Source organism: Myotis nattereri (genome assembly GCF_964212035.1).
Source record: "Myotis nattereri genome assembly, chromosome: 13".
In the NCBI taxonomy this organism is placed as follows: Eukaryota; Metazoa; Chordata; class Mammalia; order Chiroptera; family Vespertilionidae; genus Myotis; species Myotis nattereri.
The window spans coordinates 24,635,689-24,662,886 of record NC_138088.1 but is presented as its reverse complement, the minus strand read 5'-3'; the positions used below and the strand labels follow the sequence as shown (position 1 = coordinate 24,662,886).

The following is a 27,198-nucleotide window of genomic DNA, read 5'->3' as shown; positions in this document are numbered from 1 at the left end:
AAGAGGGACAGGAGGACACGTGCAAATAGCCAGGAAACCTGGGGAAGGCGCTCTCACTTTTCTTTCTGGAGTGGTGGCAACATTATATAATGCTGGGCCATATTTCTGTTCCCTTTATATATCTTTGAGAAAAAACTAGAGCTTCTGGGTCTTTATTTGCACTACTAAATCTTTAAGACTGGTTAAGAATTGGAGATTGTTCAAATTTAATCTAAAATGTGAATGGTTACACATTTAAAGAAAACCAGAACCTATTCATGAACATCAAGATTACTGTTTTAAGGAAAGCTCTCCTGCTAGACCCATCCACGAGCATAAGCATAAATAATATTTTAGGCACATTCATGCAAACCTGTTTTAGAGATAGATGCTTTGACCTTGCTGCTAAAACTTGTGGTTTGGAGGGGGGGCAGTGATATCAGAAAAAATATCAAGAACACTAACATTTTATCTTAAAAGAAATATCCCTGAGGAAGAAGAATGCGGAGACTATTCTGTACACAAAATGCGTGTTTTTAAATGATGTTTCTAAATTTGTTGTGCCCTATTTTTCAAGATGTAACCTACAGGTGGAGGCTGCCCTGAGTGGCGGTTATTGATTGTCATAGGAGGAAGGTTTTCATTAGGTAGCACTGGGATCCAAGGTAACCAGCATGTGTTTATCGGGGACTGGAAGTGATAAGGATGGAAAAGCATCTGTGTTTAGAATGCTCCAATGAGCAATCAGCACTCTCCTGAGATGACCCTTTGCTGTTGCTAGGCGCTCGTTTCTGGAGTGGGTAGCAACGTTATGTAATGCTGAGCCACATTTCCATCCTCTTTATACATCTTTGGGGAAAGAATTAGAGCTTCTTAGTTGTTTATTTTATACTATTAAATTTTTTAAATTGAATAGAAATTGAGATTGTTCAAATTTGGCCTAAAAATTGAATGGTTATACAAAACAAGAAGGTCATAGACATCCTAAACAAGGGCATTTTTTAAATAGCCATAAAATTGCTATCACCTAAGATTATATATATACATATATATGTAACTTATCAATAAGTTATTAACACCTACAGTTCATATTCAGATTGCCCAAGTTGCCCTAATAATGCCTTATGTAGCTGCACTGTTGTTTTTAATACAGAATTCAGTCAAGGATCATACATTGCACTTTATTGTCATTTCTCTTCAAGTCTCCTTAACAGAACAGTCTCCTATGATGAGGAATTTTAACATCCCTTTCTTTTCTTTTCTTTTTTAATACAATTGATATTATTATTTTTTTATCTTTAAATTCTTTATTAGTTAAGGAATTACAAATGTGTCCTCATTCCCCCCCATTAACCCCCATGCCCCCACCCCTTTCTTTTTAATTAATAGATCAATTGCTGTTTGCTTAATCACTTTTATATATTTTTAGGGAGAAAAGCAGCAAAGTCAGAATTGGAAATTATACTATTTCTCAAGAATGCGAGTGGGGTCATCCCAAACTGCCTTTCATGAAACAATCAGTGATGTTTCATACAAGGCAGAGGGCTTGGTAGTGCCAACCAGCCAGCATGCTGTTTTTGTGTTGCTGTAATTACTGATGTCAGAATTAAATTAGGTGGTGTAGGCACACATTTGCTCTATTTTTTCATTGGTGTGTTACACAAGATAGTGTGAAGTCCCCACCTCTCTGATTTTCTTGTACAAAGAACTTAGACATTGCCCTAGCTGGTTTGGCTCAGTGGATAGAGCGTTGGCCAGCAGATTGAAGGGTCCCAGGTTCGATTCTGGTCAAGGGCACATGCCCAGGTTGCAGCTTGATCCCCAGCAGGGGGCGAGCAGCAGGAATCCGATCAATGATTCCCTCTCATCATTGATGTTTCTATCTCTCTCTCCTTCTCTCTTCCTTTCTGAAATCAGTTTTATATATATATAAACTTAAACATTTAATCAGTTGCTCTATCTCAAGAGAAGAGAACATAGTGAATATTTTTAAATGTTTTTGCAATGTTTAATTTTTATGTTCCAGTTGGGATTTTTTTTTGGTAATTTACTTTCTGTTACTGTTTTTTTGCTATACAAAATAAAAAGATCCAACCTTCTTTGAACCTCATTAATGAAAGGCAGTAACATGCAGGGTGCCAATGAAAAAGGGAAGGTTCTTAACATAAAGAGATAGATTGTTCTAGCTCTAGGGAGTGGCATGAGAAAATTTTACTGAGTTGCAGACTCTGGAGGTACTACAATAAGATTTGACCAAATGAAATGAAGGAAGTGGTTTAAGAAATATGAAAATAGAATGTTTTGATTTCCAGACCATCACAAATTTAGTTTTAATTAATAAACAATGGTGAGCTCACTGTTGTGTCTCAAATGCTGGAAGACAAGACCTGGCACGCAGTTTGCCATCAATGATCCTGTTTTTCTGCAATGGAGAGGAAATTAAAAGATTTGAAAGCAGAATATTAAATTCACTTTAGATTGGGTGGGGTCTAGTAAAGAGTTGTTGCACTCATCTGTGAAGTGACTGTAGATGACTGTAGCTTAGATTGCACGTAGGTATGAATATACATGGGAGGACTTAACAGTAGTTTTAGATCTGACTTCAATTCAGGGAAGTTCACTTTGTGATCATGTGATAATGAGTTGCCCACCCTGGCCAGTTGGAGCATCCTCCTGTACACCTAAAGGTCACAGGTTCGATTCCTGGTCAGGGCACATACCTGGGTTGGGGGTTCAACCCCGGTTGGAGCGCATAATGGGAGGCACCTGATCAATGTCTGTCTGTCTGTCTGTCTGTCTGTCTCTCTCTCTCTCTCTCTCTCTCTCGGATTTTTTTAGAAAATGGATTCTGTCCTATTCTGTGCAATTCGTTCCTGTTTGTGGCTGTCATTTTTGTTTTTGTAGTGGTGCATATATTTTAACAGAGAAATTTTCTCAACAGTTTCAGAAGTGGTTTGCTTGTGATTTTTCTTCAGACCGAATTTAAGCCTTAGATTAAACTGAGCTCTCGTTATTTCAGTGTTGATGAGGCTAATGATAAATTTGGGTTTTAACAGATCCTGTGCTTAAGGGGCAAAATAAAGAAAATCGCTCCTCTGCGTTAAGAATTACTCAGGAGGCAGGACTGGTCATATGATATGAGTAATTCTAAACTCCATCAAGTATAGCTTCCTCACCAATTTGATAAGAAATGACGTGCATGTTGATTAAACCTGTGGATATTCCTCTCTGCAGACTTTGTACACAATCAAAAAATGGGTCTCAGATATCTTTTTATTATATATGACAGTAGCATATTGTCAGGTCACAATTACAATTACTCAGATAACATCTGAATGTTGACTTCATTCAACTACTAATATTGGGGATCTTTGTGCTGTGAGTTATACATTATATGAAGTACAAAGTTTGTTTTTTCTATACAGGAACGAGCACAGGTCTTGAAATTAGAAGTTTTTCGTGTTTATTATGTTTTGGCTTCAGCACTTGCTGGGTGCTTACTTCATGATTCTTAATCTCCCTGAGCCTTACAGCTTTATTGTCTGTAAAAATAGAGCAATAACACCTACCCCACCTATGAGTTTGTTTTTCATTTTTTAATCCTCACCCAAGGATATTTTTTCCCATTGAATTCTAGAAAGAGTGGAAGGGAGGAAGGGCTGGGGGCCAGGAGGGAGGGAGGGAGAGAGAGAGAAACATTGATGTGAGAGACACATTGATTGGTTGCCTCCCACATGCTGGGGATTTGCTACAAGGTACATGCCCTTGACCAGGAATCAAACCCAGACCCTTCTGCCCACAGTCCGACACTCTAATCACTGAGCAAAACTGGCCAGAAGTTTCTTATTTGTAATGGCAATCAGAATGGAAGAATTACACCTGGTAAACTGGGGAATGCTGTAGATTGTGGGGACCATCATCTTTTAGCTACGTGAGCCGTTCTGTGGAACTCTGCCTACAGGATGCGGTGTTTACTTGAGTGCTTCAAGGGTTTATAGCCTTTGGTTTTAAGATGTACTCTATTTTGAGTTCAGCATTCTTTTTAAACATCTTTCTTTGGTTTGGGTCTACCACATAGTAAGCCCTAGTGGTTGGCTGAGGAGAGAGTGAAAGGATGATGAAGTACATTATGATTTGCTATGGATTGATTTCTTAGTTTTATCTTAGCTTTCCTTCTAGAGTAGAAATTAGAAGCTCTGGAGTAAATTTAGAAGTTTAGTTCTGACAGCATGAAAATTCCAAGCTTCATAGCTCCTGATGACTATAATTAAAAAATGTATAAAGTCTTTCAAAGGAATTTTACTGTCTTTTTCTCTCCTTAGCAGTTTTAAACTTATATCATTGATTATAGATTTCAGGATTTGGGTTTTTCTCGTGGGTTTGACTTTTTCTTTCTGTATGTAATTTTCGTATTTTTCTTTTTTCTTTTCTCCCCCCTAATCCTCACTCGAGGATATGTTTTTTTATTGATTTTAGAGAGAGGAGGGTGGGGCTGCTTCCTATACAAGCCCAATCGGGGAACAAACCTGTGACCAAGGTATGTACCCTGACTGGGAATCAAACCCACAACCTTTTGGGATGATGCTCCAACCAACTGAGCAACCTGGCCAGGGCTTCTTTTTTTTTCTCTCTTTTTTTTAAGGCCACTTAACTATTGTTTTACTAAATGGGAATTCTCTGTTAGCAGAGGTTCTTAGCAACAAATCTCTTTTTTCTTGAAATTTGTATAAGACAAAAGTTACATAATATATTAGCAGTAATCATGCATGGACTTTTGCTACATAATGGCTTGTTTATCCAGTGGCATAGTGACTCATGTAGGAAGAATATACATGGGTACATTGGTTATCACTGCACAAGCTGTAATCATTTGGCCTTAAACAGAATAAGGCAGACAATTCATTGCAAAGATTTGTTAAATTTTATCACTTGAATTTATGTGACTCTCTTTTCCCTATGATCTCTTACATTTATTTTAGTGTCTAAGTAAGGATAGAGTTTAGCAAAAGTCATTTCATTTTCACTTTAAAAAATCTAATTAGAGTGAAACCAGCTTACCATACTGACAGCATATTGCTTAATCATGATCAGTTTTAATAATAATAATAATAATAATAATAATAATAAAAACAAGGTAAGCATAACATTGTCACACCGTAAGTTTGTTGAAGATGCAGAATCCGGAAATTCAAATTCTGAAGCTTCACTTCCAAAGATCCTCATTCCCACTTGATTCTTATAGACACACAGGTTTGCGAGCTCCAGCACCATTTGTAGAGGATGCTTTCCAAACGGTTCTCAAGGGCTTAGGATTCCTCAGAGGATTCTATAATCAGTGAAATTCAGTTCTCTAAGGACAACTTAATTTCATTTGCCTCTCATTAATTTGCATTTGTCTCTTATTTATTGAGATTTCTAAGAAAGATTTCCTCTGAGTGAAAAATATAACTTTGAAAAACAAAACTATTGTTATTAGATTATTTCTAGGATTCCTTGTTATTTAAGATTCTAAATATATTTTTAAAAATTCATTAGAGTCTGTTAATTTACAGATCTAATATTTAAACAGAATTGAACTATGATAGAGGACAGAAAACTTTTGCCCTCGTCTTTTTTTTTTAATCTTGCTTAAAGCCCTTTATAAACTTGGTTGCCATAGTACCCTGCCTTTTTTATTTCACTAATTTCTGTGCATTCCCTCTGCATATAGTGTTTCATAGTTTCCCTCAGCTAAAAATACAAATAGGCAGTGTGTACCCATAACGCTTAACAACTGGAGGAAAGGGGACTGATTCATAGCATTTGCTAATATCCATGACGTAATTACTCCATACAATAAGCCTATTTTAAGCTACCAATGTGATGTCACTTAATGTGGAGCTGGGAAGAGATACACACAGCATACTTAGTATTTCTACAGATAGTATAGCTATAAACAACTTTAAGAGCATAGCAAATAGTAAAATAATTAGAAATAAAATAATTAGGAAATGATGAGGTTTTGAGTATTTGCTGTTTTATATTACTGTTTCTTTATTTAAATTATTTTACTGTAAGATATCCAAGAATCTATTTCATGCTTATCTTTGCGGAAATAGATTGTTTCAAAATGGGAGAAGACTTTGACTTTGCATTTTCTGCCTTATCCTGTTGTGTAAATTAACCAACCTATGTTTAATTTATGAGTAGCAACAACAAAGGTATTAAAGCAGCAGCTCTCCGGGTGATCTTGATGTGTTACAAAGTTGGAGAACCGCTGGTGGTTCTCAGTTACAGCTGCCTCAACTAAAAAAAGAAATGTTTTTCTTAGTTCTCTGAGAGCTTAGAGCTGAATTTTGTGCTTGATTGCAGTAACTACATGACTACTACATCTTAACTATTTATGCCTTGTCATGTTCTTTCAAATTATTTGAGAAACCGTTTGCAAAATGTGTGTGCTAAAATATTTTTAAAAGAGATTTAAGACTAGAAAAAATAGCAATTAAAGTACAAAATCAAACTCTAGTGAATACAAGGGTAAATATGCCAACCTTAAGGCCCACAGTGGTTGATATAGTTCAGTGATGGCGAACCTTTTGAGCTCGGCGTGTCAGCATTTTGAAAAACCCTAACTCGGGGTCCTCAAACTATGGCCCGCGGGCCACATGCAAATACAAATATTGTATTTGTTCCCGTTTTGTTTTGTTTTACTTCAAAATAAGATATGTGCAGTGTGCATAGGAATTTGTTCATAGTTGTTTTTTTTTAACTATAGTCCGGCCCTCCCACTGGGGATGCGCCCGCAACCATGGTACATGCCCTTGACTGGAATCGAACCTGGGACCCTTGAGTCCGCAGGCTGACACTCCATCCACTGAGCCAAACCGGTTTGGCTGTAAATTAACTCTTGATCAGATATGTTATTAAGCTATCATTGATGCTTTTTAAGGGTTTTTAAGCATTTGAGAGAATGATATATCAGACTTGTGAAAAGTTTGATAAAAATTGTAACATATATATGTAAATGTGTGGAATAACCTTTAACAAAAAAGAAAGATGGTACAGTCAGTAATGGAATTAGTAGTTAGTTTTATCCTTTTTATACTTTTCTACATCTAAAAATTATACAGTAAGCTGTTTTTAGGTTCTTAATTATAAAAATAAGCTGTAATCAATTTTTTATGGAATTATGCTGATAACTTCTATGATTAAATTACCTTATTCTAGTATTGAGAGCACTCTTGATAGTTGCTTCTGAGATTTGCTTTTGAACATGCTATTTATTATTCTCTAAAACAGTTTTGGTGAAGAATGCATTGTGTTTGGACATCTGTCCAAAAAATAGCTAATTCCTTGAAAAGTGATACAAGGACCATTTCCACTACTGCATTTTCATAAATTTTATTTCCTTTTTAAAGTAGTGTAAATTTTCAGTATAGCCAATGTTCATATAGGCAACTTTATCTTAATGGAAGGGAAGGGTGTCAAGAATATTTTGGCAGAGTTCTCCTTCATTAGGCAAAAATAAGACTAAAAGGAAATGAGTAACTATTTCTTCTTGCCTCTATAACTGAAACAATATTCTAATTTATAGGTGAATTTTATTTGTAGCAAATAAATCCCTTTATAATCCCTAAGTTTATCTTGTAGGTGGCCTTCTAAAATACACTTTATTTGATTTTATACACTGTGCTCACACTTTGGCTTTATGCCTGACCTCCCAGGTTGCAAACATCTACAGTAGGACCAAATATTTAAAAAAATAAGCCAGAAAAAAAACACCTGTAAAATATTACAGATGTGAGTAATAAATTACTCAGTAACATTCACATTGGAGCAGTAATAAATTATAATATTAATAGTGGGGGTCCTTAAAATGGTCCTGCTATTCTCTAAGACATTTAATCTTTCCCACATTCCAAATGAAACACATTATTGTTTTCTACTCTTACAAAAGGTAGGTGTTAGGGATATTGTGTTTATTCATTTGAATGGTTCTAATCAATACAGGGCTTAAAAAATAAAGGCAAAGCACCTGTATGCATAGTATCAACTAGCACCAAATCCTTACTATATGTAAGAAAATTATCTATTTTAGAAGTCAGTTATGTCCTTAAAGAATACATCAATCTAAAATAGAATATGCTAAAGGCAAAATGACTAATCCTGACAAATTTTAAAGTTCAAACAAATGTAACTTAGAAGTCTATGGAGATAGAGTATTGGATTGGGGGTTGGGAGGGGAGAGGTGAATTAAGCAATAAAATGGAAGAAAAAAAAGCAGAGGAGGAAAGATAAGGAGGGTGGGAGGCATTGCAGGTAAGGAGCATGCATTCCAGGACTGAAGTAGAAATATAAGAGAATATTGAGGAAACCGTGTTGGCTTAGATGGTTTATATAAGTAGTGGTTTTCACATTATGTTCTGATGACCACCCCCCTCCCCACCTCACCGCCACACACACACATAAACGGACTCATTGGCAAGAGGGTGCGAAGGCCAGCTACTCAAGTCCTTAAAGCAAGGCAGCGATGCGGGTATATTAGGAAGACTGATCTCACGTGGAGCCAGAGGCATGTGTTGGGAAACTAGTCATTAAGTCAGAGGAGATGACATGACCCTAAATGTATTATTAGCCACTGGTTTGAAACTCAAAGAGAATGGCTGGATGCATGAACTCTCACCCAGGAAAACCAACAGGACTGGGTTACTGATTGGATGGCTGTCATAGCAGGGGAAAGAGGAGCCCAGAAGCCATCCAGTGATAGAAAGGAAGAACCTCAGCTTGCCTTTACAATCAGTGGTACTCGAGTATATGGGAATATGGAAGATAATATGTTAATTGTATCCAAATTCTAAAGGAAATGTACAAAGTGGATTGAAATGATTAACACCTTGTTTTCTTAGAAGTCAATAAGCTGAAAAGCCTCTGCGCCCTGTGCGGGGCTGCCCCTGTGTGAAATTGAAAAGCCCTAGGCCCTGTGGCTCAGCTAAAAATCCCATTATCCAGAATCTGGGGATTGGCTTCTGGTGAAGCAGATTCAGAGGGTAGTGTTGTTAGGTAAAGCAGAGACTGTTACTGATATGGCTGCCAGTTGGTAAGAATAAAATCCCCAGCAGGAGAAGACTTGGTATTCATTTGACCTGGTAGCATCAGCCCAAAACAAAGGGTTCAGCTTTGTGAGGGATGAGAAAGTTACCAGGGATTTACCACCCCTCACCAAAATAAAAGAAATAAACTATAAACAACTAATAATTTGAGATGTAGGTATACATTTGCTCTCAGTATAAGAAAGACTTATCTATATATATATAAAAGCCTAAGCGACCTTACGACCAAATGACTGGAATGACCAGAACGACCAGTCGACCAGTCGCTATGACGCGCACTGACCACCAGGGGGCAGATGCTCAACGCAGGAGCTGCCCCCTGGGGTCAGTGAGCTCCCACAGTCAACTTTCCACGGCCCCCCTCTCTCCCTGGCCGGCCAGCCAACCTCCCACAGGCCCCTCCCCCCAGCTGGCCGGCCCCCCCCCATAGGCCTTGATCACCAGCCAGGCCAAGGGACCCCACCCATGCACGAGTTCGTACACTGAGCCTCTAGTTTAATATAAATGCAAACACTTATTTCATATAAAAGTTGTAAGTATACAATATGTGTTATGGGCTGAATTGTGTGTCCCTGTCCCCCCAAATTCATGTTAAACTCCTAATCCTCAATACGTCAGAATGTGAATACAGATAAGTTACTTAAAGGAGCAATTAAGTTAAAATTAGGTCCTTAGAGTGGACCTTAATCCAATATGACTGGTATTCTTACAAGAGGAAGAGATTTGGACACACAGACAGACCAAGAGATGACCATGTGAGGACACAGTGAGAAAACAGCCATTTGCAGTCCAAGGAGAGAGGCCTCAGAAACCAGCACCTCGATCTTGGACTTCTAGCCTCCAGAATTATGAGGAAATAAATATCAACCTGTGGTATTTTATTATGGCAGCCCTAGCAAACATGATACAGTTGTACTTCAGGAAACCTCATAAACAAAATCAAAAGATACAGTAACTTAGGAAGACGTTGGTTAACATGTAAGATAGACAGAGAACAGCCTAGTCAATTATGCTCCACTAATAGTGAGCATATCAAGCACCCAGATCTTGGTCTTAAATACCATCTTCCAATAAAAGAAACCACGGCCTCTTGGAGAAATAGCTGATTCTAAGAGTGAGGCAGGAAGTACACAGTCGGAGCCTGGTACATCATGTAGTGCCAGAAAGTAACAAATTGCTTAAAAAACAAAACAAAACAAAAACAACCCTCACAATTATAGAGCTGTGTCAGAGGGGCATAGGAACCAGCTAAAACTCTTACCATGTTCAAAGCTTTGAGCAACAAAATAAAGTATTACTGGAATAGAAACCAAGTGTAAAATAAACACATGAGTTCATAGTGATACAAATAAATCATTGAATAAATAAATCACAACGGGAGTATAGACAAATCTCCAGTGCAGAAGAATTCCACATAATTTATATAGATACTGCACCCTCAAGGTGGAGCATAGCTCCCCACTGAAGTGTGGCCTGTGCATAGTGACTTCCTTCTGAAGAGTACAGCATGGAGGAGGGGAGGGGGGTAGCTCTGCTGTGCCAAATCCAACAAGCACTAGCTCAGCCTGGTGGTCAAGGTTAGCACCAAGAGGGATAAGTCGTGTTGACAGCATGTGTCCTTGATACACTGCAGCGAAGCAGTGCTTGGCCTCTGGTCCTCTGTGGTCTTCCTCCCCAAGACCCATACCTCAGATTAATCACGAGGAAAACACCAGACAAATTCCAGTAGAGGGGCCTCCTACAGTTAACTTGACCAATACTCCTTTAAGCTGTCAAAGGTCATTTCCCAAGAAAACTCTGAGAAACTGTTACAGCCAAGAAGAGCTAAAGAAAAGGGGGATATATGTAGTACTTCCAACAAGAAACATTTTTTAAAAAAAAGAATAGCTAAGGAGGCAAGAAGCCGTTTAATATGCAATTCTCAGTGGGATCCCTGGACAGAAAAAAAGGATACTAGGTAAAAACTAAAGAAATCTGAGTAAAGTATGAACTTCAGTTAATAAATATTAATATTGGTTTTTAATTGTGACCATACTAATACAAGATGTTAATAATAGGGGAAACTTGGAGCAAGGTATATGGGAACTATGCTCTCTTCACAGCTTTTCTGTAAAACTTAAAACTATTTGAAAATAAATGATTCTTTTTAAAAATAGTCCAAAAACCACAAGTAGACAACAGGATATCACATACCCCAGGCATCAAAAAGCCAGTAAACACTTGGAAGAAATTCATACTTACTGGTGTTCAGAAATGCACATTAAAACATATATGAAATCATTATTTTATTTAGCTGGCAAACTTGTTTTGTGTGATAATTGGCAATGTGTAGGAATGTAAAGTAGAACTACCCCTCTGGAGGGCATTTTATTTTGGTAATAGGTTAAATTGTGTGTATTTGAAGCAACAACATCACAACCAGGAAGTGAACATCAATATACACAGACGTGTTTTTCACAGTATTATGTGCAATAGCCAAAACCTGGAGATTTACCAAATGTGATCAATGTAGGATTATTTAAATAAACAATGGGAATCTCAATGTAGAATGTAATGATGAATAATACGGTAGAATATTTAAAGACAAAAAATTCCATGAGGTAACATGTGAAAATGCCTCTTGTAAACCATATATATTCTGTCATGCCATTTCTGTGTCTGTTCTTTCATTATGTGTATACTAGAGGCCCAGTGCATGGATTCATACACATTGAAAGGAAATTAATTAGAAGAAATATTTTAATATCACTATTCGCCCTTTCTCTATAATAGAAGTGTCAACCAATTCACGATCGACAACGACAGATCGAAACACACGCATGTGATTGGAACCAGCAAGAGCTTAACCTTTTATAAATGTATACACACACACACACACATAGAGAGAGAGAGAAAAAACTTGCTTAATTAGACCTGCTTTCTGATTTAGCTTTTCTAGCCCAGTGAAGCACCCCAACTTCTCTTTCAGGTAATTGTTAGCAACACAGCAATAAATATCAACACGGAGCAGATTATTATTGTAGATCACGATCACGCAGGGAGAACAAAGGATAAAATATTTAACTGCAGCAGTGTTTGACTATTCTGTGCAGTGAGAAAACCTGAAGTCATTTTCAAGTTCCACCATTTTGTCTTTTCAGTCATGTCAAATTTCTAAACTTTCTAAATCTCTGTTTTCCGGCTAATACAAAGAAAATAGGGTTCTACCGAGTCTCCTACCTACCTACTCCAGGACTTCTATAAGGATCAAATGAGATGAGGCACGTGAAAATGTTTCACAGACGTTTGGTTAAAGTGTAAAATGTTTGTACCGGCTGTAAAACAAGTCGTGTTCGTGGGCTGAAGAAACTCCAAGGAGGCTAGTCACTAGGGAGAGGAAGCCGGGTGTTGCTATGGGACGTCGTTACCCGGCACCCACAGCGACCATTTCCAGGCCGGGCTGGGCTGTGGGCCGCATTTTGCTCCATGGCGTCTTGGCAGCATTGGCTGCAATTTGGTAAGGTGTTGCTCTGGGGTGGTGGCAGAGCTTGTGTCCCACTTGGGTGAAGCTGGGTGTTGGTTTGTGGGCACCAGGTTCGTGGTGCTGGCCAGTGCGTGTCACGGCAGCTCCTGCGTTGAGCTTCTGCCCCCTGGTCGTCAGTGTGCATCATAGCGATTGGTCGGACAGTTGGAGGGACACAGCACATTAGCCTTTTATATATATAGACTCGTGGCCCGGTGCACAAAATTCGTGCACGGGGGAGGGGTTGTTCCTCAGCCTGGCCTGCACCCTCTCCAATCTGGGACCCCCTCAAAGGATGTCCTACTGCTGGTTTACAGGGATCGAGCCTAAACCAGCAGTCAGACATCCCTCTCGCAATCTGGGACTGCAGGCTCCTAACTGCTCACCTGCCTGCCTGCCTGCTGATTGACCCTAACCATTCGGCCTGCTCTCCCCCAACTGCCCCCCGCCACTGGCCTGCTTGCCCCCAAATGCCCCCTCGCCAGCCTGATCACCCCCAACTGCCCCCCTCGCTGTCCTGATCACCTCCAACTGACTCCCACTGCCGGCCTGCTTGCCCCCAAATGCCCCCCTGCCAGCCTGATCACCCTCAACTACCCCCTGTGCCAGTGTGCTTGCCCCCAACTGCCTTCCCTGCCAGCCTGCTCACCCCCAACTGCTCCCCTACTGGCCTGCTCACTCCACACTGCCCCCCTCGCTTGTTCTGATCACCTCCAATTAACCCCCACTGCCGGCCTGCTTGCCCCCAACTGACCCCCCTGCTGGTCTGCTTACCCCCAGCGGCCCTGCCCCCACCAGCCTGATCACCCACAACTGCCCTCCCCTCTTGGCCTCTAACCGCCTCTACCTCGGTCCCGCCACCATGGCTTTGTCCAGAAGAATATCCGAAAGGTCTCCTGGAAGGTCTCCCAGTCTAATTAGCATATTACCCTTTTATTAGTATAGATATGTACACATCTCTTGGACCTGGGATTTGGTGAAGTAATCTTAACAGAAGGCATAAAAATAAGTCCTGTTTGTGATTTAGTAATTTTATAAATGCTTAAAGAGAGTTATTTTAATGCATATCATAATAAATATATCAAGTATTGTTTCCAAGCACTGTCATTATAATTAGAAGTGAAGGATCACTTTTTCATTGTCACAAATTGTGTGTCTGTGTGTGTGTATGTGTGTGTTATTTTTAAAGTATACTACACATATAAAAGTAGGATTTTACATACACTAAAGTTCTGTCTATGGTTATCTCTGACTAGTAGGGTTGGGACAATGTTTTCTTTTTTCTTTCCGTTTTCTGCATTTTCCAAATGTTCTTCAAAGAACCACAGAATATTTTTTGTGGTAAAAAAAATGTTTAGCCTCGGCCTGTGTGGCTTGTTTGGTTGTGCATCATCCCTGGCACCAAAAAGTTGCTGGTTTTTATCCGTCAGGGCACATGCTCAGGTTTTGGGCTTGATGCCTGGTAGGGGGCATACAGGAGGCAGATGATCGATGTTTCTATCTCTCCCTTCCTCTCTTTCTAAAAATCAATAAAAGTATTCAAGAAAAGAAAGAAAAAATGGTTTAAATGGCAATTTTTAAAAAAATCTTTTTTCCATGAAACTGTATCTGGAAATATTAAAATCATTTTTTTGTTGTTTCTTAAAAGTCCATATTTCTTTTGCATTTCTGAGTAATTTAGTTTATACACAAGTTTGCTTTCATACACATTTACACTGTCATATGTTTTCCATGTACTTTCTACTTTTCTGTTAGTTGATATTTTCATGAGCTGTTGAAAGCATTATTTGATTAGTCTTCTCATACTTTTTACTTGTAGGTTGGTGTTTGGAATGCTATATCCTGCATATTATTCATACAAAGCTGTGAAATCAAAAAATGTGAAGGAATATGTAAGTATAGTTTTATGAGTGATTAATTTTATTTTAATGTATCCATTACATACAAGACTAGAAAAACTCAATATTTTAGAAATGGCTGGCATAATGTTTTGGGTTAAAAATGTGATGTAAATGTGGAGTACTGAAAATTAGTATGTTTTTAAACTAATTTTCAGTAGAATTCTAAAGTAGGGTATGAAAAATAGTGCATTGTCAATTGACATTTAAATAAATCTAATTCCCAAATGAATAATTGCATGTCTCTTACGTAGTTTGTAAGTTCCAGTATAATTAAGAGGTTGGGGGATTGTCTGGTTTTTTAGCCTTATAAATTTATAGGTATATTACTAGTATATTTCTTCAGCCTCAAAACCTTTTCCCTCTTTCATAGTTGTTCTGTTACTTTCTAATTGATTTAAAAATGCAGATACCTCATTATTACTGACAATTGTAATCAGCAGTTTGCTATTTGTATGGACTTAACTATTCTGGATATTTTATGTTAATGGAATCATATGTGACCTTTTTGTGTCTGGCTTCTTTCACTTAGCCTGTTTTCAAGATTCATCCATATCATAGCGTGCATGTATTAGTATTTTATTCCCTTTATGGCTGAATACTATTCCACAGTATGCATATGCAACATTGTTTCTCCATTCATCCATTGATGGACATCTGGGTTATTTTTACCTTTTGTCTGTTATGAATAGTGCCACTATTAAGCTCTTACATTTATATAATTCCCTACCAATTTCAAAATTAACACAGTCCTATGGTTCAGAAATCTGAAATGGATCAACAGGGCTACATTCCTCCTGGGGGCTCTAGTGTAAAATCTGTTTACTCACCTTTTCAAGCTTCTACAGGCTGCCCACGTTCCTTGGCTTAAGGCTCTATTCCTCCATCTTCAAAGTGAGAAATGTTGGGCTGAGACCTCATGCTGTGATCTCTCTGGTTTTCTCTTCTGCCTCCCTCTTCCACTTATGAAGACTCTGGTGATTACAGTGGGCTCACCTGAGTAATCCACGATCCTCTCCCCAACTGAAGGTCACCTGAGTAGCAACCTGAATGCTCCTTTACGTGTAACCTATCATATTCACACATTTCAGGGTGGGATGTGGACCTTTTGAAGGAGGGGGATATTATTCTTCAGACCACAATATCTCACTGGTCCTCACTACAACTCTATAAAGTAGGCAGGAAAATATTCCAATATTATAGGCTCAGAGCAGTGAATTAACTTGCTCAGGGTCACATGGATCATTAAAGAAGGAATGGATATCTTCTGTTTCTAATATTTTATTCTTTCTTTTCTACCATGCTACCTTTAGAAAATTAGGTGAGGATCTAGCTTCACAAAAAAAGTTGAAATAGCTTTCACAGCCAGCCAGTGAATGTGCTTCTGATGAATTCCACGGCAGGTCTTCAGGGGCCACAACTATATGGGTATTTTCCAAGAAGAGCAGTGAGGCAGCTTAACCAGTTCTAGAGCAGGACCCATAAGCAACTAAATGAAATATAATCAAAATGGTAGAAAATAAAATTGGAAGTCTTTGAAAGTTCTGTAAAGTCTTGGCAGTTCTTTAAGTATTTCTAACCTAAATTTATTTCTGACAAAAATTTTCTTGCTGAGTTTCATCTAAACTTAGTTATCCAATGTAACCTTCAATTACAACAGTTTTCCCAGCAGTCTGTTCTCAGAAAGTTTTCCTGTATGGTGATCCCCATCCAAATTTGCTTTGTCTGTTCGTTTTTTAGCAAAATTAACCTTCTTAAAATTTCCCTATTTTATTTTTAACAGCCTCTTATACTATCTGTTACTATGTTATGTATTTGGTTTTGTTTGTCTTCCCCACCATAGAGAGTTTTGTTAACTGCTATAGTTCCCTACCTAGAACAGTATATGGTAGGCACTCAATATTTTTTGAATGAATGAATAAATAAGAAAAGGAATAAGAGTTGACTTTTAAGTCTATATCAAACACTAAATTGTGTTTACAGGAGCATGTGTACTTCTTAAGTAGATTGGTCTAGTTTCTCAGCTTTGCTGCTGGGGTAAGGAGTATACAATCTAGTCCCACTTATCCCAAAGCCCACTTTCTTTGAGGTATTTGGTTATTAACCTAAATTCCACTGATATCTGCTTCAAAATTATTTTCAGAAAGCGACATTTTTTATTAATTTACTTTTTCCCACCGTAACTACTACCATTCCCTGTAAGCCTTCAAATAGTAGATTGCACCTGATAAAACAGATGGCTGTGTTAAAATCAAAACACATGGAAAGTGCTGTATATTTTGGCAACCTTCCTTTCTTCCTTTGCCTATTTTTAAAAGAGAGCTTTCCTAGGATATAATTTCCTGTGTAGTGTGGCTGATATGGCCTACTTAAAGACTTTCAGTCTTGCAGTAATTGAAATGTAAACTTACTGAAGAATTAGTATGGTTTGCAAATTTTTTCAAGCTTATACCATTTCATGACTTGAAAATAGTGTGTTTACTTCCAAGTGGTGTGTAATTGCTGTAGCTTTTCTAGGAAACCAGTGTTTTTATTCTAAGAATGTTGAAGAAAGTGGCAATGAAAAGATTGTCTAACAGCACATAAAAATCAAAATCAGACATTTGGTCCTGAGATTTACTGTGAGCAAGAACAAAGAACAGGGAAAACTCTGTGAGATTAGTCCTTTAAAGGGCTAGAAATGACCCTCTAAAACTCTATTGACTTGGGTTTTGAAAGTGACCTAATTTTTGGCTGAGTATTTGGGTGATATGAAAATGAACAAACATACCACATACTGGTTCTTATCAATTATTAAAATCTGAAGTTGCTTACTAGATTTAGGGTGGAGAAAAAAACACTGAAGAACTCCTCTTTATTGTCAAAAAGTGTTCCTTAGGAATCTTTTCATATTTTGCATTAAAAATATTCATTTGGTTCAAGGATTGTAATAATGTAGGTAGTGTAAAGATTAACCCACTGATTAAAGTGGAATTTAAAATATTTTTTTTTGGAAATTGGCTTTGTCAGGCCACATACTTATCTGTTTATTTTCCATTCTGATATTCTTAGTTTTTATTTTTATTAAGGATGTATTTCTTTATAATTTTAAAATCAAAAATTTTTCAAGACTTACTATGAAAAACAGCAGTTTCCTACCCTCTCCTCATCTCCAGTGGCAACTACTTTCAGCTCTTTTATCTGAATCCTTTAGTGTATGTATTTTCATATCTAATTAACATGCTTATACTTTTGCTATTTTTTAATTTTTCACATGCACATCATCAGTTGCCTTCCTTCTAATAAAGATGACTTAGTAGTTGCTACGTTCTGGTGGGGGCTCTAAGTATTCAATTTATAAACTTTTACTTGGTTCCTGTTAGCCCTACTCTAAACTGTGCCAGAGATTTGCAAATCCAGAGAACCTTTGATTCACTCTTTACCAGAGACTAAGCCTCAGAGTTGGGCTGCGGGAAAGAGGGGTACCATCAGACAGCTAAAATCGGAGGGCAGTTGTGCCACCAATTCTTGAGCCTTTTTGGGGAGTTTTGCAGTGAAAGTTAGGTTTGCAGTTTTTCCCACTGTTGGCTAATACTCAGTTTTCTCAGGCCTCCTAAATCACTTCTCATCCATTTCCTTCCTAGCTCCACAAATTTGATGTTCTCTTCTCTTCTATATCCTTCTGAACTTGAGTCTTTTAAAAATATCCGTTTACTGTTGTTTTAATGAGATTTGTGGTGGGGATGCAATTAAATGTGCATATTCAGTCTACCGTCTTCACCCAGACTTCCAAATTGACCTTGTTAGTGGGATACTGTGGTTGAATTATTATGTGATACCAAGTAAGGCTTATTTTATCATTAACATTGATTTTAAATGTGTTCACATAAGAGATAGGTTTAGTCCTAACCGGTTTGGCTCAGCGGATGGAGCGTCGGCCTGTGGACTCAAGGCTCCCAGGTTCGATTCCTGTCAAGGGCATGTACCTTGGTTGTGGGCACATCCCCAGCGGGGGGTGTGCAGGAGGCAGCTGATCGATGTTTCTCTCACATCGATGTCTCTAACTCTCTATCCCTCTCCCTTCCTCTCTGTAAAAAAATCAATAAAAAATATATTAAAAAAGAGATAGGTTTAATGGTAATTTACGTCATTTTTAAATCTTTGACAATAATTTCAAATTTTAATTTTAGCTGACAAACAATGAATACATGCGTATCTTGTCTTGAGTTATAGTTGTTTATAAATCAGGTTTTGATAAAATCACAATTTTCACTTTGAACAGTAAATGAAATTACTTGGAACAGTTCATTATCCTTTAATGAAGTAAATGTACTTATATTTACCTGAAGTAGTGATGAGTATTCTTTGTAAGCTTAATTTTTGATGTGTCAGATTTACCTATTTTATATGTAATACATATCAATATGTAACTTAGCTGCTGAAATAATGGATAGTGTTATTATCCAGTGAGATACTCTACCTTATGTTTTCTAAACACACTTTCTTCATGGACATCTCAGGGTCATTAGTTACATTGGATCCATTTTAGAAAACAAGTGGTAAGCGTGAATAAGCTTGTCGAATTGGGGAGCTTTAAATGAATGCCCAACACAGTTTCTTCTAAAATTTTGGCATGTGGATTAGCGTGCCCCTTCCCCTTTATGAAATAAACTGAAAGCATCCTCACAACTTTCATGCCAAGATGCAGCTGAACAACCGCAGCTGTCTTGTCCTTTTCTAGCTTCCAGGGCAAGTACCTTGGAAAACAGACATAAAGGAAAAACAGTTCTCACGGTAACATTTAAACCTATGAGGCTAAGTCAGGCATTTGCTAATATCTAGGAAAAATTTTACCAACTATCGTGCCAATGGAAATAGATTTTTTAAAAACAGGGACAGAAACCGTTGTTTCCATGAAAGGAAATGTTGTTAAGTAATAAATTGGAGGGAGGCCTAGCCACCTCCACCCTAATCCCTAGTGATGGAACAGCTTAAAATCATAAAAGCTACAGCAACCAAAAAACTCAACTGCCACCACCCTCCCCGCAGGGAGAACTGTGTGCAGAGGCAGCCAGTATTCTGCCTCCCCCTAATCTGTTCAGAAATAACCACAAACTCACTACTTTGAAGAAAACCCCCAATAAGTTCCAAAAGGGAGAAATAATAATTGAATACGAGAAAAAATATAAAAATGCAATACTAGATGAGTTAAAAAATTAAAATGGCAGTGATACATTTAGATTTTTGAATATGATAGATTTATAAGCCTTTATTTTGAAAAGGAAGTGAGAAAATGAAACGTTAAACTCACAAAGCAAGAAAAATATCAAAATTAAAGGAATTTGTAAAGAAAAGTGGGCTGAATAAAAAAGCAGAGATAAAAATATAAAATTGGGAGAATTACAGTATCTAAGAGGTGTTCCCCTTGAAAAAGTCTAATAAGATACATACTTGAAATAGCTGAGATAGAGAGAAAAGTAGAAAAAAGGTCTGACAAAATGTGAAACAAGAGAGGAGTTAAGTAAACAATGATAAATTTGACAGTAAATACTAGACTACCTAATTTTTTTAAATTTAAAAATAGAATATTTTCTAATAATGAAAGGCATAGCAGGTCTTTTTCCTTTTTGGCTAAAGTTTACATTATTCATGCAGGAAAATCTTCTCTTTTACACAATCCAGGATATACCTTTGGAATGTTCAGCTACATACATCATCTTTCCACTATGTAATTTTAGAAATATAGTGCTTTACCAGCTACAGCTGTAATAATCAGATTGTCAGCCATATTGCCATCACACTACAAAAGGGCCCCCTAAAAATATAAAAGCTAGAGCTGTTCCTGAAGATTTTAGCTAAGTAAGAAAACTAAAATCTTTCCCAAAACCTCATGTAATTTTTAAAAGCTCATGAGATGTTACTTCAGAAATGTAATAGAATTGCAAGAAGGTGAAGTTCTTTTTTAAAGCTATAAAATATTTAAAATATATTGAATTATATAAGTATATAAAATTTTGTCTCGCTGTTGGCTATCAGAATATAGATTGATTCTTTAAAAAAAAATAAAACCACAAATCCAACTACTAGTAAAATAAAAGGTTATTTTCAAAAGGTTTTGAAAACACAGAAATAGATTGAGTCTAGTGGTTTCATTTTAAAATACAACTTTAACTTCCAAAGGTTTCCAACAGGCATCTTTTAAATGAAGACCTAACACTTGAGTTTTATTATTATATCCTTCTTGAGAAGATTAGCAAAGTAAGTTATGGAAGCCAACTGGGGAAGTTTTTGTTATTAACGTAATGTTTGAATATAACATCAGCCTAGTAATCAACCTTCTTACCTTCTCTCTGTAGGAGGCAGATTTACACCTGCCCTTAGGGAACAGTCTAAGGGCACTTCCTCCTTGGGAAGGGAGGGAGAGTTCACCGAGTGGCCACTCTTGAGATAACTGGGCTCTTGGGCTTTGGGGTAGTCAACAGGACCGTCCTCATGGAACTTCCGAGTGGAAGAGCCTGAAGGCTTCCCTTTCCTGAGCAGTTTGCTCTAAGCTTTTGTCTGCTCAATTGCTAGACATAAACAGTGCCTCTGAAAACTGGACTGAAGGCCCAGCTTCTGTTTTTTTAGCTTTTTGGTTGGGGGGTGGGGAGTGTTTGTTTGTTTGTTTTAATGATGATGTGCCTAAACTAAACAGTGTTATGAAAATAAGGGTACATTTTAACTTTTTATACTGAACAAATTTCCACACAAAACTGAGTCCATCATCTTTTCTCCAAACCCAAGCCTCTTCTGACATTCCGTTTATGAATGATACCACCTTTCTCTGCCTGATGCCACCAGAACGTGCACAGAGTAGCCTCCCACTGCAGTGTTCCTCTCACTTTAAGGGGCGTAGGATTGCCCCTGAGATTTGTTAAAATGCAGTTTCTGATTAGTCCGCATGGCCTGCGTTTGAGATTTTGCATTTCTAACAAGCTCCCAGGTGGTGCCAGTGCTGCTGGTCTAGAGACCACAGTTCAGGTAGCAAGACTTTTGTTGTGCATGTTCTCAACGGTGGTTACACATCAAAAACTCTCATGGAGCTTTGAGCCCCCTCGCTGCCCTCTCTCTGCACATTGTGATGATGGGGCCTAGGAATCTATATAAATTTTTTTAATCCCCAAGTAATCCTTAGCAAAAATCAAAGTGAAAATCATTTACGGGTATCCTATTTTATTGTGAAAGTGAATGTAATGACCACATTGTGCTTTTTAAATATAAGTTTATGTATGCAGATGGACTTCATCCTAGTTTCCCTGTTGTAGGGCTGGCCATACCCTAAGTTCTGCTTCAGTAAAGTTTCTCTTGAGAATCATCCATCTTGCTTTCTGCGTCTCTCTCCAGCCTTTGTTCTCCTCCCTGTGTTTACCCAGGGCCTTCATGCTGTCCTGCACTCTGGCACTTGGCCAGCCCTTCCTTACCCCAAGTATCCTGTGTTCCATCACTCGCCTCTCTCTGCACTCACCCCAGTGTGAACCTCAGTTCTCTATGTGAGGTTGACTGCACATGCTTTTGAAGGAAAGTAATTTAATAACACAGGCTCATTCCAATCATGACAGAGATTGATTCTTCCTATAGTTTTTCCTACCAATCTTTGCTTCTCAAGAAGGCTGTGTTTTATCATGTGGTTTATAAAGGCTGGTTCTTACTATCTGAGTGATTATTGCATGTTTAAATATGCTACCAGTTGTACGTAGAGAGTGGTATCTTAGCTAGAGAATGAAATTTTTCATTTACTATGTTAGTCATATAACCTTGTCAGTCACCTGGAGAAAGGAGCATACCTTTTAAAAGGCGAAAGATTTATGCGATCTGAAGAGAAACCAGAATATGGGGAGCATACCTTTTAGTGACTATGTTAGTTCACTTGTGAAAATAGCAAGATGGAATTGACTATGTCATGGTAGATTGGGCACAGGGGGACTTTGGTGCCTAAGAAGTGGTTCCAGCCCTGGTGAATACCTCAAGTAGGCAACATAATGGGCCAAGACTTTGTGAACACTGAGGGAAAAAAGAAGGTAGGGTGACAGTTTAGCATGGAAACTTGGATGATCACTAGGACGTCCATTTAGACCAGTTTAGTTCTTTCTATCAGGGTAGGCACTTTACCATGCTAACATCTGGAGAAATGCTATGTGGTATTATGAAAAGGGAACTGTGCCTATTATATTTATTATCCCATGTAAATCAATAGGACTTTAAACAATATAAAAAGTGAACTTCCGGGAATATATCTGAAGAAACCCAGAACACTAATTTGAAAGAATATATGCACCCCTATGTTCATTGCAGCATTATTTACAATAGCCAAGGTTTGGAAGCAGCCCAACCGCCCATCAGTAGATGAGTGGATAAAAAAGCTGTGATACATTTACACAATGGAATACTACTCATCCATAAAAGTGGAAGGAAATCTTAATTTTTGCGACAGCATGGATGAACCTGAAGAGTATTATGCTAAGTAAAATAAGTCAATCCAAAACCAGTACTGATACAGAGAACAGACTGACAGCTTTCAGAGGGGCAGGGTGTTGGGGGCTGGGTGAAAAAGGTGAAGGGATTAAGCAAAGAAAAAAGAACTCATTGACATAGACAACAGTATGGTCGTTACCAGAGGAAAAAGGGGTGAAGGGGCAGGTAGAAGAAGGCATAATGGTGATGGAGGAAGACTTGACTTGGGGTGGTGAACACATGAGACAATGTACAGATGATGATGATGCATTATAGAATTGTACACCTGAAACCTATATAATTTTATTAACCAATGTCACCCCAATAAATTCAATAAAAATTATTTTTAAGAAGTGAAATGTGGATTCTCAGCCAGTATGGATGGAGAGAGTTATTTTGGACAGAGAAGTCATTCCTTCCTAAATTCTGCTCCTGGCAACTATGCCCATAAGCAGTTCCTGTGTTTACACTGCTTTTTCAGCACTTTTTAGAAAATTAATTATCTTCTAGTTTTTAAATATTTTTGCGCTTTTTCCTTCTCTCAAGTTCCTCAAACTACCAAGGTTGGGGTGAGATACATGGGGCTTCTGTGATTTGAGGGCACCTGGGAAGACCAAGGCAATATTATGACCATATTTCTGGTTACAATCTGCCCCATTGTAATACCGGGGACATCTATGTAATGTGAGGCTTTCTTCAAAACATCAGGCTCTTCTGGGAGGTCTTTGGCAGTGGTACCTGGAAACTGCAGGTAAACCATGTTGCTGTGAGTTCCGCATCTGAAAATTAACTCCCAAGTAGCTGAGTCCTGAGGAGCTGGAGAGAGTGGAGACATTCTTAAATGGGCAGTGGGGGAAGAAGTTCCCCAAAGTTGAAGAAGCCCAAATCAATCCCAGCCTCACATATTCACCCCCCACAAGCCCCATCTTTAAAAAATAAAAAAGCAAAAAGCTGTTTTGAACCATGGTCTCTCTTCACTTTGAATTGAACTTCAACTAGCTTATTTTCAAGCAAGCTTCTAACTTGGCACAGCCCTGGGAAAAATCCCATAGCTGAACCATCTGGGTTCGATAAAAGAGGGAGTTTTTCTTTTTGATTTCTCACATTTTGTTCCTTTTTGTTTTTAATGGGGGAAATCATTATGAAGTAACCAAATTATTGCATAATGTTAATGAAATAGGAGAAATCTTTTCAACTCTATACTATTTCTAAAAAATTCTATATTAGAAGGTCTCTCTGTGGCCTCCAAAATGTGGTGTAGAATTAATGTTTGGGGTGAGTTGACTTGAGTGAACAACTAATAATGGTCAAAAAATAAAGTTCTCTTTGGGTGGTCTGAAATTCATCAGTGTTTATTTCTTTTGAGACTCAGCAAAGATTTTTTTTCCCAGTGAAGCATATTTTAGCATTTTATCCTCTGGATTTACTTAGTGTGGTTATAATTGAAATCATTATGCATATGTAATTTTCCTTTTTTTCTTAGAGACCAACATTAATTGCTTTATGATTCCAAGAGTCTGAAATTAAGAGATGTTGGGAAGTTGTTGAAAACAACTGTAACAAAATAGGCTATTTTATGTTATGAACTGCTGTTTGCAGTCCAGAGTTACTTGTTTGAATCTTAAAATTAAGAAACTGTTAAGTAAAAGTCTGTTTGTTTTACCAAACTCAGGGTACTAGGTCCTGAGAACATGATGATAAACAAGACAATTCTGGCCCCTATGGGTTGTTATAGTCAAATAGCAGAGGCAGATGATATGTAAACAATTACACAGATATGCTGCAATGGAAAGTACAGTGCACAAAGCACATACATGACCTGTGGAAGGCTTTCCTTTAGAACTGAAGATGAATACAAGGCAAATGAATAATCCTATATAATAAAACCCTAATATACAAATCGACTGAATGGCAGAACGACTGGTCGCTATGACGCACACTGAGCACCAGGGGACAGACACTCAGTGCAGGAGCTGCCCCCTGGTGGTCAGTGCGCTGCCACAGGGTGAGTGCTGCTCAGCCAGAAGCTGGGCTCATGGCTGGCGAGTGCAACAGTGGTATGGTGGTGGGAGCCTCTCCCGCCTCCGCTGCAGGTAGGCAGTAAGGAGTGAAGGGTCCCGGACTGCGAGAGGGATCCCAGACTGTGAGAAGGCACAGGCCAGGCTGAGGGACACACCGTCTCCCCCCTTCACCACCCTCCCTCCTGTGCACTAATTTCATGCACCAGGCCTCTCGTATATAATAAAATAGCAGTTATATGTTGGGTCAAACATTGTTACTCTTATCCTTTTTGGTCTTTTATTAATTCCACCCATGAAAGCTTCTTGAGATTAGGGATGCCTTCACACCAGGGTTTATGATGATTTCCTGTCAAAGGGCTTTGTTTATAATAAGCCCTAAGTAATATTTATCAAATTAACATATCACATAATTTTTATCATTCAAGTAATATTTAATAGTTATGTCACTTAACATATATGGTTGTTGATATTGCTGTTATAATATCACTCTAGTCATAACATAGAAAGAATAAGTTTTATAAAGATACAATTTAAGAAAAATACTTTTTAATTGATATGCCACTGCTGCTGGTATCTCTAGCTACATGCCTCCCGCTAGAACATGTTAGTCTCCTATATATTTGGAGCCTATGCATTGCTCTCAGTTTCTGTTATGGAAATCCTAAAGATTGTTTTACAGTTGTAGTTAACTTTTGTTTGCTTTATTTGTTTGTCTGGGGATCTAAATCAGTTTTGTAAAAATTGTCTAAGAATGTGAATCATAGAACCTGTTTTGTTTTTAAAAAAAAAATGTTAAAAGATCATAAAATGAGGCCAGTTTTTCTTTTGGCATCTGGGTAGATAAATGCATACCTATTAAATGGAGCATGGTCTTTTGATAGTAAATTTAGTCTATGGGTATATTCATTTTACAGCATTCACTCAGGCTTAAAATATCCTCTAAGAGAGAGTAAAGCTAAGAACACCATCACATGACTGTCTGGGTTTCTGAAATGCTAAGGCTTTATGAAAGCCTTATGGATTATGAGTAATAATAAAACAAGTGCTGGCTTGTTAAGTAAGATAATCTCTTCTATGCACTATATAACCTAGAATGTGATTTTAGATACTATGGTTTTACATCACAGATGATTCCATAATCATCAAAAGAACTTGCCTAATTATAATAGTGTATTTTCTTAGGAAATAAATTAATCTGGGTATTTAAATGATTTTAAGATTCCATTTGAGGAATCTTTTATTTATATTAAATGAATGTATTTATCACATTTCTTTAGTCATGAAAAATATAGTGGGTAAAGTATTCCAAGATTGAAATATGACAGCCATTGCATTGTAACCATTTTCAAAAGACATTTATTACCAAGTAGGAAAAATGGAAATTACAGTATTGCTTGTAAGTTAGCCCAGTTCATTAATTCTTCTAATAAATATTTTTTAGCATCTATTTTGTGCCAGGTACCTACTAGGTATTAGGTATGCTCTTGAGAAAGAAAACAAAGTTAGCAAAATAGGCCATCACACAACCTTTTCATGTAGTTTTCACACCAACTCTTACGCACTTCAGTCTTTAGCTATCTCAGTCTCCTACCCAGAATATATTTAATTTAAACTTCATGCATATTTCTTACAAGCTTATAATTTATCTGATTTCTTGATCTATCAAAAGTAGAAGGGGATCACTACTGAAGTCATATATGCTGACAACACAGCTGATGACTAACATTCACACAGAATAAGTCACATTTGCCAATGGGTCACAATAAAAATTCAAAATGGTATTTCTCTGGTTCTGCTCCGATCTGCTACATGAGAACATCCATCTTTCCTATCCTTCCGTTTCTTCCCACATCCTTCTGGAAGTCCCCTGTGTGCATCTCAAGCAGACTTTCATAAAATGGTAGTCCTGCTCTCCATCTCCAGATCATTGTAATATCACCCATCACCACTAACCCGGGCACTGGCTGTGCCACAGATGGCAGCCCTGGCACTGTGACTGATACCTACGTAATTCTGGAACTATTGCTCCCGTGGCCTTGCTCTGGGGTAAGGTGAGCTGCTAAAATTACAATATGCAGCAAAAATGCAGTGGTGAAAGAAATATAGAAATGCATTCTTTTCTCCCATAACAGTCCAGCTTGGGTGTTCATTTCAGCAAAGAATTCTCAGTAGCCGTTTCAACCTGGGGCTCTGTCCACCTGTAGCATAGAGCTCCCACGGCTGCCCTGCTCCGTGCCCTC

The 27,198-nt window shown here is 37.9% G+C and overlaps 1 protein-coding gene across 1 annotated transcript in view; it reads left to right on the top strand.

The window, feature by feature from the left end:
* The window catches only part of REEP3 (receptor accessory protein 3), a 74,736-nt gene that overhangs the window by 20,377 nt on the left and 27,161 nt on the right, over positions 1–27,198 (top strand). Inside the window, exon 2 of the mRNA XM_081104873.1 lies at positions 14,390–14,462. Coding sequence (XP_080960999.1) covers positions 14,390–14,462 — 73 coding nt within the window. The remainder of the gene's footprint in view (positions 1–14,389; positions 14,463–27,198) is intronic.